We start from the raw sequence: 19,410 nt of genomic DNA, 5'->3' as shown, positions 1-19,410 counted from the left end.
TTTCTAGAAATCCCTTAAGAGGTTTTTGTTGTCTCATATATATGTATATATAATTGTATGTACATGCGTGTGTGTGTGTGTTGTATATGTGCACACACACATCTGAGTACCTCATGTGTTGCAACACAGAGAGAAGGCTGTATGTCACAGTCCTGTGAGTGTGGCTACTTCAGACAGGCCTTATGGTGATGTCTTCTCCTGAACTGGGTCACTTGGGGCCCACTCCTTTATGCACTCACTTACTCAAAGATCGTTTGTTGTGTACTCACACTGAACCAAAGTGCTATGCCATATCCCAGGGACACTGTAATAAAACATGTCCTTGTTCTCAAGGAGCCGAGTGTCAGGCGGGGACGCTTGAAGGGGTGAAGGGGCAGTGTCCTTCAAGTGTGGCATGTGTCTCATGAAGGGGGTGTGCACAGGGCACTATGGTAGTCAAGTATAGGATGCATGTGGGCCGCCCTCAGGGAGTAAGGGGCAAGGAAGCTCCTGAGAAGGCTTCTTGGGGGGCAGATGTTGGAGCTAAAGCTTTAAGAATAAGTAGGAGTCAGAGTACTAGGTCACTCCAGGTAAAGGAGGGCAAAATAGTCTGAGAGCACGTGGGTCAGGGATGCAGGGGGAGACGAGTGAGTGAGGTATGCGTGGAGCAAGGAGGCAGAGGACCAATGCCGGGTCCCCTGTGCCATCCTCAGGACAGTGGGCCGCGTCACCATGGTGACAATGAGACCACCAACAGCTCTTAAAGGATTTCTAGAAATAGCAATAGGGCCGATTCTTGGTTTTAGGGGCCTTTATTTTCTACCCTGCCGGGAGGGATCAGGGGATATTTTCACACCCCTCTGCTACTGAGAATACATCTCCAAGTCAGCGTGTTCTCTTCGCGGCCGGGAAGCCTGCTTGTCAAGTGAAGACGGTCGTGTCCTCAGTGAGAGGGCGGAAAGGGAGCTGGCCGATATGTGTGAAAGCAAGCTGCGTTAGCCGGGGCTACCTGACCAGTTGCCGGTGGACACGCCTGTGGGCGTGGGCTCTTTCTCAGAACACCTTTGTCCAGGGGGGACACGAAGTTCCTGTAGGAAACGTCACCATTTTTCTGGGCTGTTCCCGAGTAAGCCTCTTTTCATCTCATCACTACCATTCACATTTACTAAAGTTCTCCTGGCAAGGGAGGAGGATTGCCGACCACAGGTTGGGTCCCTCACTTTCCTCGAATACCTGTGGTCTCTCTCCTGACTCGAGTCACATGGAAGTCAGAGATGGGCGGAAGACATATCCCCACACTCACAAGGCAGAGTCAAGCCAGAACAGGCCATTTTTATTGATTCAGTCAATTTCGTCACGCGAGGCCCCCCTGGCTTAGGGCAAGTTGAGTCATGAGCGACCGCGTGTGCATGCACATAAGGGGTAGCTACTGGGGTGAGCAGAGGGATGAAAACAGCTCTTCAGAAGCACTGGCTATAAGTGGGAAAAGGAGGATCCATATTGGGGCAATGGCCGACTGGAAGCTCAGGACTCCTCCTCCGAGCTGGCTTCAGGAATCCTTTCTCTTGACCTGAGGAAGAGAGGGCATTGTCAGGGTCCCATGGGCCATGAACAGTAGGAGAACCTGACTCTGCGCCCGACTTGGGGTACAGTCACTGGCTCTCCCCATCCTCTGGTGCCGCATCCTGTAATGTTCTCCCCAGTCTGGCAGCCACCTTATCATTTCTTTGAGACACAGGAAATATCAGGCCCGGGTCGGGCTCTGCGGTCCCCTCACATTCCAGGTTCTACCCTCTCCCTCCAGCCTGCCCTCCCCGTCCTGCCCGCCTCCGTACCTTGGCCATCAGCACGAGGATGCTGACCAGCAAGGCATACAGGGTGGCCTTCCCCAGCAGGATCTCATAGAGGATGGTGGCCGACAGGACCCCCTGCTGGTAGGACGCTGTGGGTGGGAAGGGACAGCACAGAGCTCCCTGTGAGCCAGCGCCCCTGGCTCCCCCTCGCCCCCAGGGTCCAGGGGTGCCCCAGCTCTGGTGCCAGGGAGGCAGAGAGGAAGCGGGGGAGAGGGTCACTCACCCGAAGTGAAGCCACAGTCTGCAAGAGAAAAGGGGGAGGGAAATGGATGAGAGACCCCATCTCCTAAGGCAGAGGAAGAGCTGCTAAGTCGGGCACACCTGAAACTAACCCGGTGTCGCCTGTCAACTGTACTCCAGTTAAGAACGACACGAAGGTCACTAACATGACAGGCGGAGTCCGCCTCGCAGGTGGGCACGGACTCCCAGGCTCAGACCAGCCCGCTCTCAGGCTGGACGGTCCCTCCTGTGCTGAGCCAGCGCAGCCTCGTCATCCCTGAAACCCGTGGAACGTGGTGGTACGGGGGTGGGGGCACCCCGCTCGGAGCTGAGCCCCACAGGCTGGGACACTGAGGGGCCCCAGCGGCAAGGCCCTGCAGGGCTGAGGATGCGGGGGGGAGAGGGGAGTAATGAGTCCGAGGGGCCCGCTCACCCTCAGAGTGAGCTTTGGTCTTCCCGCTCTGCCCCACCCCACCCACCCCCCATTTTCTGCATCCAGTCTTTCTGGTCTCCTGCCTGCCTGGACCCCCTTTCTGTGCCCCAACTCACCCCCTGCCCATCCCCCCGGGCCCCCCGCTCACCTGCTCTGCCCCAGGTGTCGGCACTGACGTTCTGGGTGACGGGTTTGGCCTCGGGGTAGTCCCACTGGTCATCCTTCCCGAGCCCGTGGAACTGGACCTGACAGCGGAAGTGGTTCCGAGGGTTGTGCCAGAAGGTGGCGGAGACCCTCAGCCGGCTGCTCAGACAGTAGCTGGAGCCACTCGCGCTGGACTGTTCCTTGTAGGGCTCAGGGTCCGTGCTGACCCCGTCGCGCACCTCCTTCCCGTTCACCCACCAGCTCAGCTCCACGTGGTCGGGGTAGAAGCCTGTGGCCAGGCACACGAGTGTGGCCTTCAGGGTCCTGGAGATCTCTGCTTCTGATGGTTCAAACACTGTGACCTTGGGAGGGCTCACCTTTTTCAGGTCCTCTGCAAGGGAAGAGGGGTTGGGGCCAGGCCTGGTCTGAGAGCTGTGTGGGTTTGGAAGGACAGTGTGTGTGTGTGTGTGTGTGTGTGTGTGTGTGTGATGGAGAGGGAGACAGAGAGAGACAGAGACAGAGAGAGCTGGAAATGGGGTCATCCTAAAGCAAAATTATGGAGTTGTAGGTCCTGTGTGTTTGGGCGTCACTGTCCTCTGTTGTTATTCTCCCACAACTTTGCGATTTTTTTTCTGGGTTCCTCCATGGACGCACACACTTAGACTCTCTGGGCTAAGGTAGCAATGGGTCATGATTCTCTTGGCTGTCTTTGCAGAGTCTCTTAAACAAGGCCTTGTTCCATATCTATCAAAAGAGTATATGTGTCTCTTTTTCTTCCCCATTCAAAGTCCTCTTCGCCGTGTGACTGTCTCTTGTTTTAGATGGAGAAGCAGCTTTAGTAGAGCTGAATGAGACCGGATTGTGAGGCAGAGGGTTCTCTTGCTAGCAACATGATCCTGGAAACCGAATCGACTTTTCCTAATTATCATTGTTCTCTTGTACAAGGTGTTGAGTGTCCGTTTAGGGAGGGGGAGCAGGTACTAGAATTCGCCTTTGTTGTCTAGAAGACTCACTGTCCTGTTGCGTCTGACTATACTTTTTCCTAAATGCTTCTTTTCCCAACTCACTTTTTTCCTTTTCTTCCTTCCCTTTTCTCTTTCTTTCTTTCTTTAGCATAGATCCTGCTTTGAGGAGCCATGAAGTCTCTGGCTATTACCAGATGCTCCACATTCATTGCACTTATACTGGGGCACATGGGGTATGTGCTAGCTTGCCCGGGTTGGCTATAATCCCGTGAAAGATATTGCTCATGGATTGAACCCTTTTTTCCTTCCAATGCCCAGCAAGCCTCCCTGCCAGCTTTGGAAATCCTAGTTCACAGCCAAGCTTTACATTTTTAAAAGCAGCAAAACCTTGCTGGGTATGAACAAATTCCAAATTCCAAGGGCCATTTCATCTGAGCATTCATGTTGTAAAGTCCTGGGCCCTTTTACATGCCTGTCAGATAGGGGAGAATTTCTGGAGTTGTTGGAAGCCATGACCTCATGTAAAGACACACAGGGATAAAAGAAAACACATCCATCTTTTAAGCTTCCTTTTTTTTAAAACCAGAATGGACTCTGCCATCTATGGCTCTATATTGACCAGAGGAATGATTTTTTTGGAGCAGAAATGTGGGGAACCCGGATGTTTCCACTTTATCCAAATTTGAAAAATGTTTCTAATGGGAAAATTGAGACAGAGGTTGGAAAAAGGCCAAACTCTGACACGTGATGATGAGCGCCAGGAGCAGAAAGGATTATCACGATGAGGTGAGCCTTTTATAAAGGTGTCCGTAGAAGTTAGTCCCTAACAATTTAACACCCCCAGAGGCTGGCGCTATTACCCCCATTTTATAGATCTCAGAGATTCTGAGATTTCCACTTTCCGATTGTTCAACCTCCCCCTGCCCCGCTGCCAACTATCCCTTGAGCCCCAGCATTTCGAACCTCAGTAATTTGTACTTTCTAATTATTACACTCATCGGCATGTGCCTCTGTCTCTGCAGGACAGAGTCTGCTCGAGCTAACCAATCTGGTAGGAGCAACTCTCCCGTTCTTCCCGCCTTGTCTCTGTTCCCAGCCCAGACTCATCCCATCCCTGCCCTCCCCTCCGCCTGCCCCCCTCCTCCGGAGCATGCCAATGGTGTGTTAGCGTTTTGTGATGGGCCCCTTACCCTACCATCCCAGCACAGGTCCTGAGGTTTGGAAAATGGGGCCTCAGCCTCTTTTCTTTTCTTTGTACCTTATCTGTTACTAAGGTGGCCTAAGTTTCCAGTTGTATCAGAAAGTTTATTCACACCTATCTCCTCGGATCCTGCCAAGAACTATGTCCCTCAGACACCCCTTGCAGCTTTCATGACACTGCGACGCGCCTTCTGTTCCCAGGGCTCAGAAATGTCCCTTAAACCCCAGCGTCGCCAGTCTATACCCCACCCCCTGTGCCTCCAAAGCCCTAGATCCCTTCAGGAAGACACACATGGGTCTTTGGAGACTGGTGGAGATGGAGAAGGAGGACAGGGAAGGCAAGGGTGGAGTTCTGAGCAGGTGGACGGTGTTAGAAGGATTTTAACATAGAAAACAGACCCATTCACCCAAATGGAGTCAACCATGAAGGACTGGAGTTAGCTCAGGAGGGAAAATGGAGAAGATCTGATTCAGATAAAGAAGGGAAAGTAAAACAACACACCCCTGAAAAAGAAGAGAGTGAAAGAAGGCGGACCGGAGAATGAGAAAACAGCAAGAAAACACAAAGCCCCCAAGACCAAGTCTACCCCCGAGGGTCTGAGACAAGCACAGCAGAGCAGCCAGAGAAACTCCCAGAGGGAGGGGGCGGCTCGGACTTCTGTCCGTCACCCTCGTCTCCTTCCTGGACTGATGGGTCACGCATAGGCACCCCCCCCTCCCCCGCCCGGAGCGTGGCCCCCAACCTGTCACGGTGAGCCTGGTGCCCATCCCAAAGTGGAGGGGTAAGTTATAGGAGCACAGCTGCAGGGAGCTGTGGTAAAACCTGGGGTGGGGGTCTCCTGCCAGAGGGCAGGTCCTAGCTCCCAGGGAACGGGCTCTGCCACCTTCTCTGCCTGGGTGCGTGGCTCTGGACCTGGAGAAAGGTCCAGGCATATGATGGGGAAAGAGGAGAAGGCTCAGGGTGGGAAGAGGCACACACATGAGAAGGAAGGATGAACCGAGGAAAGAGCGAGGAGGTCACATCAAGGACTGAAGACCCAGGGAGGACAAATAGAGGATCCAGGTGAGCCACACCAAGAGCAATGGCAGCCACAGCTCTCCGGAGAAGGTCCCCAGGATATGAGAGTTTACCTGACCCCTGACAACCAGCCGTGGGGAGAGATGGGGCCCCGGGTCCCAGGGACCACAGCTCTTCCACCCTGGTCCTGCGCCTTACCTGAGACAGTTGAGTCCTATCTCCAAAGTACTGTGCCTGGTTGCCCCACAGCACAGCAAGAGTGTGACAAACCCAGAATTGCTGCTCTGGGGACTTTCCTTCCAGAAGCTAGCATCCACCCAAACTTCTGGGGGCTCTAGCACCTACTCTGTTCCCCACACTCTCTGCACCTTTTCCCGCTGTGCCCCCGTCCCCACCCTGTCTCCGGAGTCCTCCTGGGACTGTACTTTTCCAACACACTACCCCCCAGGGAGGCCGCTTGCTTCCCCAAGACAGAGAGCTTGGCTCCACTTGCAAAAAATTGTCATTGTTGCACAACACTGCAGGCTGGTAGGAAAACTGCCCACCTGCGTGCAATTCCTACCCTTCCCAAGTGGACCTGCCCGCTCTCTTCTCCCTTTCCGTAGCAGAATTTTGGCACTGGGAGGGGGAGGGGGGTACACATACAGCCTGAAATGTCAGGGGACCAATGTGGCCATGTGACCCCCACCCCTTTCTCCCGTGTCCTTTTCTTTTCTGGACGAGGGGGGAAAACAGCAGGACGAAGCTAGCTCTAAGGCTAGAGGCTTCCCATCTACCGTGGTCATGATGGGGTGTGCTCCAAGGAGACGGGAGATGGACACGGTGACCCCAAGACGAGACTACTTGCCTCCCAGCACGGGAACCCAGACTTGGCATGGCCAGTCTGTGAAACTACCAGGGATGGAGGCTGTCCCCTCCCGATCACCTCAAGGCAAGAATTCAGATCTTTCTGATAAAAATGTGCTTTAAGCTAAGCCCCCAGAACTGGAGGCTCCATCTGGAGCCCTGCCCCTCCTTGTAGGTTCCCAGCCCTCGAGCCTCGAGGAACTTACCTACAACAGTGAGCCGGCTCCCTTCCCCAAAATAGAGGGTCTCTCCATAGCACAGCCTCTTAGATCTGCTTCAGAACCTCCCCTTGTCTGCTGAGCTCAGCTGGGATTCAGGGACAGATCGGGGTGTTCGTGGATCTCTTCACTCACAGAGACACCAGCCCTACTTTGCATATCCCCGTGCATATCCCCGTGCATGGACAGTCAGAAAAAAGGAGACAGCGTGGCCTCCTGTGAAATCCAGAGCAAGGGAAGATATGAAACCCCTGCAGAGAGTTCCAGTCAGTGAGGAAGGTGGGCCAGCATCAGGGCTCATTGATTGCCTTCTGGGCTCTCTGTAGGTTTCCTCTGGCAGGTAACTACTCAGAGGGGGCAGTGCTATCTCCTCTCCCTCCTCTGCCGGAACCACCGAGGCTCAGCTCTGAGTTTACAGAGGACCACCGGTGGCTGCGTGGATTTACCCTGACCGGGACCCTCCCAAGGACTGGTTCCCAGATGCGGGCATGACATCTCCTTGTCCAGGACCCAGGGGCTGGGTGATCCCTTCCCTCCCACACTTTCCGGGATAGAATCCTCCCGGTCACACCCTGCCCGGAGTCCCCACCGCCTTACCGACGACTGTCAGCTTGGTCCCTGGGCCGAAGGTATAATCATAGCACATCAGAATATGGCCACTCTAAAATGGACCTGCCATTTTGGACCTGCTTCCCCTATGAGGGGCTTGGAAAGACCCAGAGTATAGCTTACCTATAACCGTGAGCCTGGTGCCTGCTCCAAAGAAAACTTCAGTGTTCACACAGTGACTCCAGGCCAGGAGGCAAACAAATTTGAGGCGTGGAAAGAAACGGGGGCTGTAGTTGCTGTCTGAGGATGCTGGGGTCAGAAATCCCTGCCTGTGTTTTACCGATATTGATAGAACATTTTCAACTCTGACTCCTGGGGCCACAGAGCATGGCCAGAGTGTATCCAGAGGGTCCCACACTACTTTCTTGATTTTTTTCTGAGGGTCCATTAAAAGGACGTGGGTCTGGAGAGAAAGGCAGGGTCCTAGAGCCAGTGACCATATCCACGGAGAGCGGGGATATCTCTGGCTTCTTCCTCTGTGGAATGGGTCACCTCCCATGCACCTTCCCACTGACCTTGCCCCGGGTTCTGTGGGGCTTGGGGTGAAGGAGTCTCCCTGAGTCCTTCACCCGAGGGGCCACTGAGACATTCTTCTCGCATCTGGGCTCTCTGCCTGGAAGATTCAGTCCCGATCCAAGCCTGTCCTTATCCATGGTCTTGGCTCGACAGGTGAACAGGGGTGAGGCGGAGGCGTTCTGACCTGAACCACCCTCGGGCCGGTGACCCAGGACAAAAGTGGAGAGACTGTGGGTTGGGAAAGGCAGAAAGGTTTTTGTAAAGCTTTCCCGTAGAGTTGAATCACCGTGGCCCCCCTGTCCCCACAATGTTACAGCTTTGTACAAAAAACGACCCCTCCCATGGTTCTGCCCATCAGAGCCTGGGAGAAACCACCAGAGCAGCTGCTCCTTCAAGGGCATTGGAGGGCAGGTCAGTGACATCACTCCCCCTGGTGTGAGGCGGCGGCAGGGGTGCAGACCGGGCCGGGGAGGGGCTCCTCCCCACCCCCATGCCCTTCCTTCAGGATGTTCTTGGCTTCTCAGAGCTGTGTGTCTTTGCAAGGCTGGCTGCTGCAGGGGCTGGTTTTCCCTGGTTTCCGCCCCTCTGCAAGATGTCGTCACTGTGGGGACCCACCCTCCCCACCCCCCAACCCAGCAAGAAGCAGCAGCCCCCTTTCAGCCTCAGGCCTGCCTGTGGCTCTGTCACTCAAAGGCCACAACTTTCATCCGGGAATGGGATCCCGCAATACTCAGACCCTTTGGCCCAACTTGAACTGCTAGGGTGGTCTGGAGGGGAAGTGACCTTGAGCTACACTGCAGGGACGGGGTGGAGGACAGGGGCGTGTAGGGGTCCCTAGGTAGAGACAAAATAACAGCTGAGAGCTCCAGCATATTTTCAAGTGGGTTTGGACATGGGAGGGCTCCTGTGTGCATCAGCCCCCCTTCCTGTGGACTTCAGACGTCAGGTTAGGAAAAGAGAGTTGGGGACATGGAAGTGAACAGTCAGATGCATAAAGTTGCAGGAACACTCAAATGCAGTCATGGACATAGCCTTCTCCTTTTTATCCCCGAGGGGCAGACACATTTAAGTTGCTGGTAGATGTTTTACTTTCCTGCACAAGAAGACCTTGAAATTCAACCTCCAGTTGAGTGGCCTGGATCTTATTTCACTCGATGGTGTTTCCTTTTATTGCCTTTCAAACTGTGAAGTTTCAAACTATTAAAATCTGGAAGAAAAAAAAAAAAAGACAAACTTCACTCCTTAACGATGACACACTTCCGTGGAAAAATAAACGCAGAATCCAAAGAGAAATGACAATATGGGGAGAACATTTGCAATCTTCCTCATGAGGGCTAATCTCCCCAGTATATAATGAACTCCTAGAAATCAGTAAGAAAATAATCCAGCAGCACAATAAAAATGGCAAAGAACAGATGGTTCAGAGAAAAAGTACTGCAAATGGTGCTTCACCGTAGGAAAAAAATCTTGCAAAGAAAAAGCTGCATTGAAATATCTTTGTTCACCAATGTGACTGACAAAATTGAATTAGGGAAGACATTCTATTAACTTGTGTGTCGTGGGATATGCATTTCTACACGTAAAAGGATACCCATCTAAGTGGGGACCAATTTGGAAATATCTATGAAAGCTACAAATGCATTTACTTTTTCACCTGGAAATCTCACATCTGGGCATTTATCCTGTAGTGATTCTTGCAGACAAATAAAAAATGTTTGTAAAATATTTGCATTATCTGGGGGTAGCAAAGAGATTGGGGAAAGTCCAGTGCCCATCAGGAAGGGACTGGATAAGTGATCTGTGATACATCCACAAAATGGAATATTGCTCGATGCTAAAAAAAAAAAAAATACAAATGTTTCATGATACTACAGAAAGCTCTCTAAGATATATTGTTAAGTGGAAAAAAAGCAAGCTGCAGATTAGCATTGCTGTACATTGCCTTTTGTCCGGCAAAGGAGGGGAATAAGAACTGCTTGCTTTGTTCTGCATAAAGATACACCACAATGATACAAAAGAAACTGATCAAAGTAACTGCCTACTAAGAATGACTGGAGGAGACAGAAACAAGGTAGAAGTAAAAAGCAACATTTTTCAGTCTCAACTTTATTGTATTGTTTCAGTTTTTGAGCCAGATGGCTATATGATCTATTTAAAATAAAACTTTAAAAATTTAAAGAAAATACAAAGAAAACATTGCTTTAGGTAATATTTTGAAATGTGCTACTTAAAAAAGAAACCTACTTGTGTAATTTACAAACTCATTATTTTTTCCAAAGAAGATCAGTTTACCTAAGAAGATATGTTATGGTCCTGACTTGACATACTGGGTCCCCAATCACTCAGGAAGCTTGTGAAAAATGCATATTTCTCAGTAGTCCTTGGGATACGTTGTGTTAAAAATCTCTAGTATTGGAGTTATTATGTATTTAAATAAACAATCAAGCACAAAATTACCCTGGGTATTTCCATTTCAGCATGGCACTTGGGATGCACGTCTTGTCCCCGGACCAGGAAAAGCACAGGCGCGAGCCATGAAGAATGTCAGAGTGCTATCTGGTGGTGTCACAAGCTGGGTAGTGTGGCTCTTAGAATTTAGGGAAAAAAGGAAAAGACAGTCTGTGCTTTTTACTCACGAACAGTGCTGGATCTCACAACACTCTGCCAATAACCTGAATAAAAGGTCACGGATGGCCTTTATCGAGTGGAAAGTGGCAAGCTTCCTTCTTTATTCCTTTCCCACACTGAGGATCTCTTTCGTCGATGTAATGATTTATTTTGATCTATTTCCATTTTCCTGCCTTATTGCATATGAGTAATATACCCTCTAGGTAAGTTTCCTTTCGGCCATTTAGCTGGGGACTCTCCACCAGGCCGGCCTTACAAAGAATACCACTCTGCCTACTTCCAATCCTGATGGAGTTTGCTCCCGTTTGCTACTCAGTCATGCTGTCAATGTGTGTAAATGCCCGTGAAGCTTTTTTTTTTAAAGGTTTATTTATTATTTTTGAGAGAATAAGAGACAGTGTGAGCCAGTGGGGAAGGAACAGAGAGAGAGGGAGACAGGGAATCTTAAGCGGGCTCCGCTCTGTCAGTGCAGATCCTGACGCAGAGTTTGATCTCACAAACCGTAAGAAGCGACCTGAGCTGAAATCAAGAGTCCAACACTTGCTTAACCGACTGAGTCACCAAGGTGTCCCAAAGCTTCCCCCCTGCTGTGAGAGGAGTTTAGCTGGTTAGGCAGGTGTCCAGTGGGGTCATTCATCATCTTGGGCAGCAGGGGGCAGCCTGTCCTTATTTATTTTAGACGGAAGTCCTTGCCATCTCAGCGTGGCCACTTGAGGGCGTGAGAAGAATGTAGTTAGTGCTGGAGGGGACCCCCACCCCCCACCCCACCCCCCGCCCCAGCGGGAAACTGGGTTACCTGCCTGCCTTTCTCAAGGCTGAGGTGTGGGAAGCAGATAAACAACTTGCATCTCACATGTGTGTAATTCTTGAAACTTTTCAAGTGAGTTCTAGATTCATCTAAACCCCAAATGTGTCTCCTGATTTCCTCAGATGAAACTGAAATCTGAAGAGGCTAAATGAGTCGCCCCAAGTCATACATAATGAAGTGACAGCTGGCACTGACACCCAGCCCTCCCTAAGTTCTAGGGCTCTGCTGGGGCCACTGCAGGGTACTGAGGCCTCCACCCTTCAAGGAAGCCTGCCTCCTGGAGCCAGACTGCAGGGACTCCCACCCACCCCAGGCCCTCTTCTTATGTCTGTGAGGCCCTGGGCCAGTTACCAAGCCCCTTTAACAATAATACCACCTACCTTATGGAGTTCTTGAGAGATGTGAATCAGATAATACACATAAAGCTTTATTATGGTGGCTGAATATAGTCAGCAAACACGTTAGGGACTACTGCTTTCACGGAGAGCACTGGCCTAGGGATACCTTTGTTGCATTGGTTCTCACGCTTTAGCGTGCGTCACAAGGACTTGGAAGTCTTGTAAAAATGCAAGAGGCCAAGCTCCATCGCAGAATTTCTGACTCAGGAGGTGGGGGAGGGGCGCCAGAATTTGTAGGTCTCCTAAATTCCCAGGGGATGCTGGTGCCGCCGGTCCCCCAGTCTGCACTTGGAGAACCATTGTTCTGGAAGGCGCTTTCTTTCTTCTGTACATTTCCCTCCAGTCCTAGCTCATACTTGAGTCATTCAACCACTGGGTGTCTATTCTATTGTAGATGTTGTGTAATCACTAAATGTGCCAGGATGAGTAAGACAAGATTACTTGCCTAAGGAGCTCACCGTTGAAGGCCAAGTAGATACAACCACAATTACTAGGCAGCAGGAGCAGGACTGACCGCTGTAAGCATGCGGCAGGAGGAGGAGGAGGACTCCTCGCTCAGACCACAGGGCCAACGGGGCCAACACAGGGCTGGGGGGGGGAGGGGAGGATCCCGGAGCAGGAGGCGTCAGAAACGACTTTCCTAAAGAAGGTGAAGGGGCAGGTGGGAAGGCATCAAGCCAGCTGGACCAGTAACACGCAGAGCTAGAGGTGAGAGGTCCGTGGCGTGTCGGAGGAGCCACCAGGATCTCTGAGCACAGGAGCAGAGACAGAGAGGAGAGGAGAGGAGTGGAGAGAGACCGAGGATGGAAATACAGGCAGGGCAGAGAAGGAAGACCCTCCCATCTGCAGGGTAAAGAGCTCAGGGTGTATTTTAGAAGCTGTGGGAGGTCGGGAGCCGATGTCACATGCAGGACCTCTGTGACTGCAGTGCTGGGAGATGGTCAGGGACCAGAGCCCCCGTGAAGCGCAGGGAGGCAGAGAATGGCCCGCAAGTCTGTGAAAGAGCAGAGCCCACGGCCAGGTAGCATCTCAGACCCCAGCAGCAGCAGGAGAGACAGTGAGGTGGGTAGAGAGAGCACAGGCTTTGGGGCCAGGCTAACGAGGAGCCCAAGTTCAGATTTACTATCTGTTGGAGAAGGGACGTGATAAGCCAACAACCTTCTCTGAGCCTTTGCTTTCTTGTCTGTACCACTGGAATAGTAACCACTTCAGAGTCAAGAAGGGACCAGATATAAAAATGTCTGTAACGTGCCCAGTGTGGTAGACACGTGTGGGTCTCATTACATGGGATGAGTAAGAGGCAGATTTCTGCAGAGTGTGGGGGCTGTTGTCTCCCTTAGACACACAGGAGCATGTTGTGGGGGAGGGTCCAGTGTGGCCTTCTGCTGCCGGGAGGCAGTACGACCTGGGCTAGAAAGAGTATGTGCACAGGGGGCTCAGCAGAGGCCAAGGAGATTGGCGCAAGGGTCTCTGAGGTGATTAGCTCTGGGTCCCAGTGAAAGGAGGTAGTGAGACCCTGCAAACTATGACCTGTGTGGCCCCACACGAGCCCTGCAGTCCAGACCCGGGGGAGTCCCAAGATCAAGGAAACTCTTTAGCACAGCCTTCTGCAAGGTATTGTTCTCTAGTAAATAGCCCCCCATTGCCCCCTACTTATTAGTTTTTAGATTCCTTCTCTTCACATGCTGCGAAACCAGTATTCCATGGAACATATCTCGGGAGCTGGGGCATTCTGTTTGTCTCTAAGGGGTAGAGCCCTGTCTGGCCTCAGATGGGAGGATGTCCACAGAGCGAGGGGGCAGGAAGGAGCAGGTGCAGACACAGGCAGTTGTGAGAGGCTCACTTTATTAGGATAGGGATGGCAGGGGGCCTGGGGGCTTTAGCTGTTGGCTGCTATCGTCTCCTTAATCCAGTCTGTAAAGTTGCACACCTTGGTGTAGACGCCAGGCTTGTTCTTCTGGGCACAGCCATAGCCCCAGGAGACGATGCCCTGGAGCTCTCCTTTGCAGACCACAGGGCCGCCAGAGTCACCCTGGGGAGGAGGCAGACGGGACAAGTGTTAGAAAGGAGAAAAGGAATAGAGCCACACGCAGTCTGAACCTTAAAAGACTGCGTTCTGGTCAGATCTGTGGTTCTGCACCCCTCCCATGGTGGCCCGTTCTCTGTTCTCACTCGAAGATGACTGTCACACAGACAAGCCTTCCTCGCTTCTTTACGAGTCCACTGCACGGAGCCCTCCTCCACCAACCCCACAGCCCCGGCCGGGTGTTCCAATCCTGCTGCTGGGCAGGGGTCTCAGCGTGGGAAGGGGTCGAGTCACCTGGCAGGAGTCCTTGCCTCCCTCGAGGAAGCCAGCGCAAACCATGTTCTCCGTGATCTGCCCGGGGTAGGCGGCTTTACACTGGGCCTGGCTCAGCAGCGGGGCGTCCAGGCACTGTAGCAGCTCCGGGTAGTTGGCTTTGAGGAGCAGGAAGAGATCAAGGAAAGGAAAAACGGGAGTCAGGCCAGGAGAGGGGACAGCTATCCAGTGCTGAACACGGAGGGCGGCCAGGGGAGGACTCCAGGCACGTAAGCCCCAGTGAGGGACAATGGGGTTCGGTTCCCAGAATGATCACTGCTGACCCCCTCCCTGGATGTGACAGTAGAAAGGGCTATATTTGTCCTATATTTCAATTCTAGGGAGTCAACTCCTTAAAGCTTTGCCTCTTTCTAGCACCCAGCCCCGAGCTCGGAGTATAGAGGGGTTCAAGCTCAGGGGCATGCTTGGTTCTGGGAAATGCGGGGAAGTTGGAGGGTGAAGCAGTGGGGGTCCCACTCACTGCCAGAGCTCAGGGTGTTGCCCCAGCCGGAGATGAGGCACTGGGTGCCGGCGGGGGCACAGGCGGAGGGCAGCGATATGGTGGACACCCGGGCAGTGAGGGCTGCAGGTGAGGAGAGCTTGATAAGCATGATGTCATAGTCCAGAGTCCAGCTGTTATATCTGGGGTGGCGGATGACCTTGGCCGAGTTGATGAACTGCTCATCCCCCTCCAGGACTTCGATGTTGTGCTCTCCGAGCCTCACTTGGATGCGACTGTTAGGAAGAGAAGCATGGGGAAACCCTCTTGTCCATATGCCCACTTTTCCCCAGGGTTCTCCAGGTTCCTGCTCATGGGTAGGACTGTAGCAATATCACCAGGCAGGAGAGGGGTGGTGGGTCAGTGCAGGTGTGAGACCAAGAACTTTCTGCTTGAGAGGTGGGTGGTCATGGAGCAGGGATGAGGTGAAGCGACCCAGTGGGGACTGCTCCTCAGCCTGCTTTCCCCAACAAACCGCCATGCACCTGGCACCACAGGCACAAATGACCTGCTAGAAGCTTCCCATGCATCCCTCAGCCTCTGTCATTTTGCAACCTACACGCAGCGACCTTATTCCCTCCCTTCTCGGTCTGGTAAGTGCCATCATCCTGTATGAGCTCACCCAGTGGTTCTCAAACTGTTGCCCTGGGACCTGCAGCCTCAGCATCACCTGGAAACTTACTAGAAGTACAAAGGGTTGGTCCCTGCCCCTGCCACCACCCCTGGATCTGCTGAATCAGAAGCTCTGGTGTGGGACCCAGCGGTCCATGGTTTAGCAAGCCTTTCAGGTGATTCTGATGGAGAACCCTTGGTCCGGGCAATGATCCTCAGCTCTGACACAGGGTAGAGTCACCAGAGGTGGAGAGCATTAAAAACTCACCAGTGTTCAAACCCCTCTTCCTGAAAATTCTGAGTTAAGTGCCCTGGGATGGGACCCAGGCGTCACTATTTTTTGAACAGATCTTAGGTGGTTTCAATGGGTAGTCAACTGGCAGAGGAGACTCGTGCAAGGTCCTTGCTGCTTTCCCATTGGACCTCACCACCCCCAAAAGAGTCCCTACCTACTTTTCTGACCCATAGCCTTTGCTGTGTCATCCATTTGCTTTGGATGGGAGAGGTTTTCTATCCAGTGCTCCTCTTTGCCCCCTCACTTCTGTGAGTGGGTGGCTGGTGACAACCTTGCCTCTCCATCCACCCATCTTCCCCAACTTCTGCACTCCCGGGCTGACCCAGCACCTGAGAGGGCTCTGGGTGTGGGGGACCCAGCACTTACGACTTGTAGCAGTGAGCCGCAGACACCACCCACTGGTCACTGATGAGGGAGCCGCCGCAGAAGTGGTAGCCCGAGTTCAGGGACACCTGGTAGGGGATGGAGTTCTCCTCACAGGTATAGCCCCCAACAATCTTGTCATCGTCGTCAGTGGGGAAAGCAACTTGAACGGAGAAAGGAAGGGAAAAGCCAATTCAGCGGATGTGGGCAGGGGGAGCCTGGAGCCCTGTGGTTGGATCATGCTAATCAGGAGTCCTCAACAGGCACAGAGATGACAGACTGGCAGGCAGGGAGTGTTACATCCCCAGTAGGTGCCTGAGCGCATAGCTCTCTCCTGAGCCTCTCCGTGTGTCTTCAGGGCACATAGCCCGGTGCCTGCTGGGGCTCAGGCCCAGACCTCTGCCGGGGGCACCGGGCAAGAACACAGGACATGCCTCACACTGCACTCGGTGTGACACAGGTCTGAATGTTGTTTTCTCATCCACTGAATGCTTCTCATCCATCATTGCTCTACTCCTCATGGCTGTTTGAGCCCCAGATTGTCAGGATGGATTGGCCTAGAGAGGAAAATCTGGCTAAGTAGCCCTGGCTGTACCCAGCTTTTCCCATAGCTAAAAATCTACAGGAGCCCCCAGGCCCATTAGGCAGGACAAAGGTAGACCAGCTGTTATTGCCTAATAGAACAGTGATTCCCAACCTTGGCTACACACTTGGGAATCCTAAAGTCTTTTAGGAAATTAAAAAATTCAATACACAGGGGCTACTGGGTGACTCAGTCACGTAAGTGTCTGATTCTTGATCTCGGCTCAGGTCGTGATCTCACAGTTGTGGGATCGAGACCCGCAGAGGGCTCTGTGCTCACAGCGCAGAGCCTGCTTGGGGTTCTCTCTCTCCCTCTGTCCCTGCCCCTTCCCTGCTCACTCTTGCTCTCTTGCTCGCTCTCAAAGATAAATACATAAACTTAAAAAAATAAAAAATAAAAAAATTCAATGCACAGGCCACACACCAGGCCAACTAAACCAGAATTTCTAAGGATAGGACTCTGGCATGAGTATTCTTTCAACTTCTCTAGGCATACCTGAGGTTGAGGACAGCTATAGGGGAGCTATCCCAGAGTTGCCAGAATTAAGCCTCAAGACCCCTGGTCCATTTCATGGATGACTGGCACCTGGTCTCCCTTTCCAGCCCCTCCCAACAAAGTCCTAAATGGGTCGATGATGGGGTTGGGAATGAGGTCAGCACAAGGTGGGAGAGTCTTACAGAGAGCCCAAGAATGAGGAGGAGGGCTCCCTGGCAGGGGAGAGAGACTATCAGAACCCAGGTAAACACAGAAGAGCGGCAAAGGTAGAGCAGGTGTCTCTGCCAGGAGAGGGGCGAGTGGGGCCCGAAGCCACACATGGGACTCACCAGCAGCTCCCACGAAAGCAAGGATCAGGAGTGGAGTCATGGTGGCAGAAGTAGAATTGAGTGAGTAGTGGGGATGCTTTTATACCTCCCGAAATGAGGGCGAGGGGTGTGTGTGAGGGTGGAGGGTCACCGCTCCTCCCGGGACAAACACACCTGTAACTTTCCCTTCCCGGGGCCTTGCCTCAGCTCTGTGTTTGGCCATCTGTGGATTCGTGACCCACCGGTGATAAGAAAACTTACCTTGTGAGGGCAGAGAGGAACAGCAGGTGACTCCTGGGAGGGTTCTGGGGTGAGGGGAAGAAGCCAAACCCCCATATGTCACAGCTGGACCTTCTTAAGCTGAGATGAGAGGAGGAGGAAGAATGGCCTGGGCCCTCTGACCTCATGGAGATTTATTGAACTTACTCTAAGCAGGATCTGATATTGGAAGCAAACTTGGCTGCTGGTAACCTGAAGCCCCCACAAGGAGAGAGAAGTCTTGTCTAAGTCTTGTATCTGTAAGCACGAACACCCTTCTCCCAAGTCTAAACCACTGGGTAGGAAGGCCACACTCAAGGGAACCAGCATCCCAATGTCAAGAGCTGATGAGAAGGGAGAGGCAGAGTTTCTTGGGAATCTGGGCTTTCAGCTGGTTTTCCTTCCTACCTAGGCTTGTGGACAGGAGCGTTTGGAAGGAGAAATGAAGTAGGCATTTGCCTGATGTATTTGGAGGACAGAAGGCCAACACCATATCCCTCCTCCTCGTCCCTATCACGATGCAGATCTTTCTCATCGCTCACACTGTCTTGGGTTTTCTCTAAGCAACCTCTTGGTTGCCCTGGGAAGCTGCTCCCGTGTGATGAAAACTTCCCCCACCTGCTGGGGGCTGGCAGCCTGAGGTCCAATTGTGTGCTCCAGATCAGATACTAAAAAGGGTTTGAAAGTGGTAAACGTGGGTTCTGATCAGAGAACCAGCAGTAGGTAGAGAGATTAGCACATAGTGAAGGGGTCGAGTATTTGATCATCGGGAACAACAAAGGAATGGGGGAATTCTGGAATTTTCTATTTTAGATGCAGTGAGACTATTGTACTGGCCTCAGCCCAGAGTTCTTTTTCCCAGGAATGACTTCAGTTTAGGACCTGCCACCACCCACCAAGACACAACCTTGTAACCTATTGAGGCATAACCTGACCAGAGGGGACTAGAGGTGGAGCCAGTGTCTGTGCTCAAGTGTAATTATGTGAACCAGGTGGAGAAGCCGTCTGGTGAAGACACTTCTCCTTCTCAGCTCCTCTGAGCTCCAGGGTGGTGAAAAGCTGGAGCAGGCATAGTCCATGTTCAAATTCTCTGAAAGGTGGAAGTGAGGAAAGTTTCTGGCATTGGTGAGCAAGGTGAAAAAGGCCTAGAAGTCTGGTGGTGAGACAGGAAGTAGGCTGGGGGAATGGAGTAAATGGAAACTGGCAGAAGTTGGGGAAAACACTATCGTGGGACTCGTGGTGTTGGGAGTGGCCCATAGGATGTCTTCCGGTCCGGTGCCTGGCATGGCTGGAGACCAGATTCCCCACAACAGGGGAGCCACTGCTCAGAGCTCTGGCCTTGCCTATGGCACCCTCTCTCATCCTGATGGGCTCACACCTCTGGGGGAAGGTGCTATATTTGTACAGTGCCTGACAGCTTTTAACGAGCTTTCACACACAAACAGCAGTGGCATTCTGAGCTTCGTTTGTGTTGAGTTTCAAATTTGGCTTTTCACAAATGTTTTAATTGTGAAATGTGCAGAAAGAAATTATTTCCATTTCTAGAGGAAGAGACTGAGAATCAGCAAGGTTCGGTGTTGCCCAAGAACGTACATCTAAAAATGGCAGAGCTGGCCTCAAGGCTACTGGAAGACGTGGAAAGCGTTGGAAGTCTGGGAATTGCTGCAGGTGCCATCTAAGGGAATGTCGATTTGGGATCGAGCCAGAGGCTCCCAGAGGACAAAACGTACCTCCTGATCCCTCCTGATGCTTGGCTCCCTGGCAGAAATAGAAGATTAATTAGTCCTCTACCTGGCACCCGGTCTCAGAGCCTTACCTTGCCACG

At 52.3% G+C, this 19,410-nt stretch overlaps 1 protein-coding gene and 1 gene segment (V, D, J or C); both read right to left on the bottom strand.

Annotated features, from left to right (window-relative positions):
- Positions 1–1,285: 1,285 nt before the first annotated feature.
- The window catches only part of LOC109269138 (T cell receptor beta constant 2-like), a 57,052-nt gene continuing 38,927 nt past the window's right edge, over positions 1,286–19,410 (bottom strand). The window contains 4 exon segments of the C gene segment in view: positions 1,286–1,549; positions 1,815–1,921; positions 2,056–2,073; positions 2,633–3,019. Coding sequence covers positions 1,529–1,549; positions 1,815–1,921; positions 2,056–2,073; positions 2,633–3,019 — 533 coding nt within the window.
- LOC109269139 (anionic trypsin) lies at positions 13,663–17,478 on the bottom strand. Its single transcript, XM_019453005.2, has 5 exons — positions 17,349–17,478; positions 15,945–16,104; positions 14,654–14,907; positions 14,155–14,291; positions 13,663–13,866 (listed from the first exon to the last, which is right to left on the bottom strand). The coding sequence occupies exons 1-5, from the start codon at positions 17,386–17,388 to the stop codon at positions 13,714–13,716; spliced, it is 744 nt and encodes a 247-aa protein (XP_019308550.1). The 5' UTR covers positions 17,389–17,478; the 3' UTR covers positions 13,663–13,713.

The sequence above is a fragment of the Panthera pardus genome, unplaced genomic scaffold, assembly GCF_024362965.1.
Source record: "Panthera pardus isolate Hobbes unplaced genomic scaffold, ASM2436296v1 HiC_scaffold_8, whole genome shotgun sequence".
NCBI lineage: Eukaryota > Metazoa > Chordata > Mammalia > Carnivora > Felidae > Panthera > Panthera pardus.
Note: the sequence above shows the minus strand (reverse complement) of the source record. Positions and strands in the feature narration are given on the sequence as shown.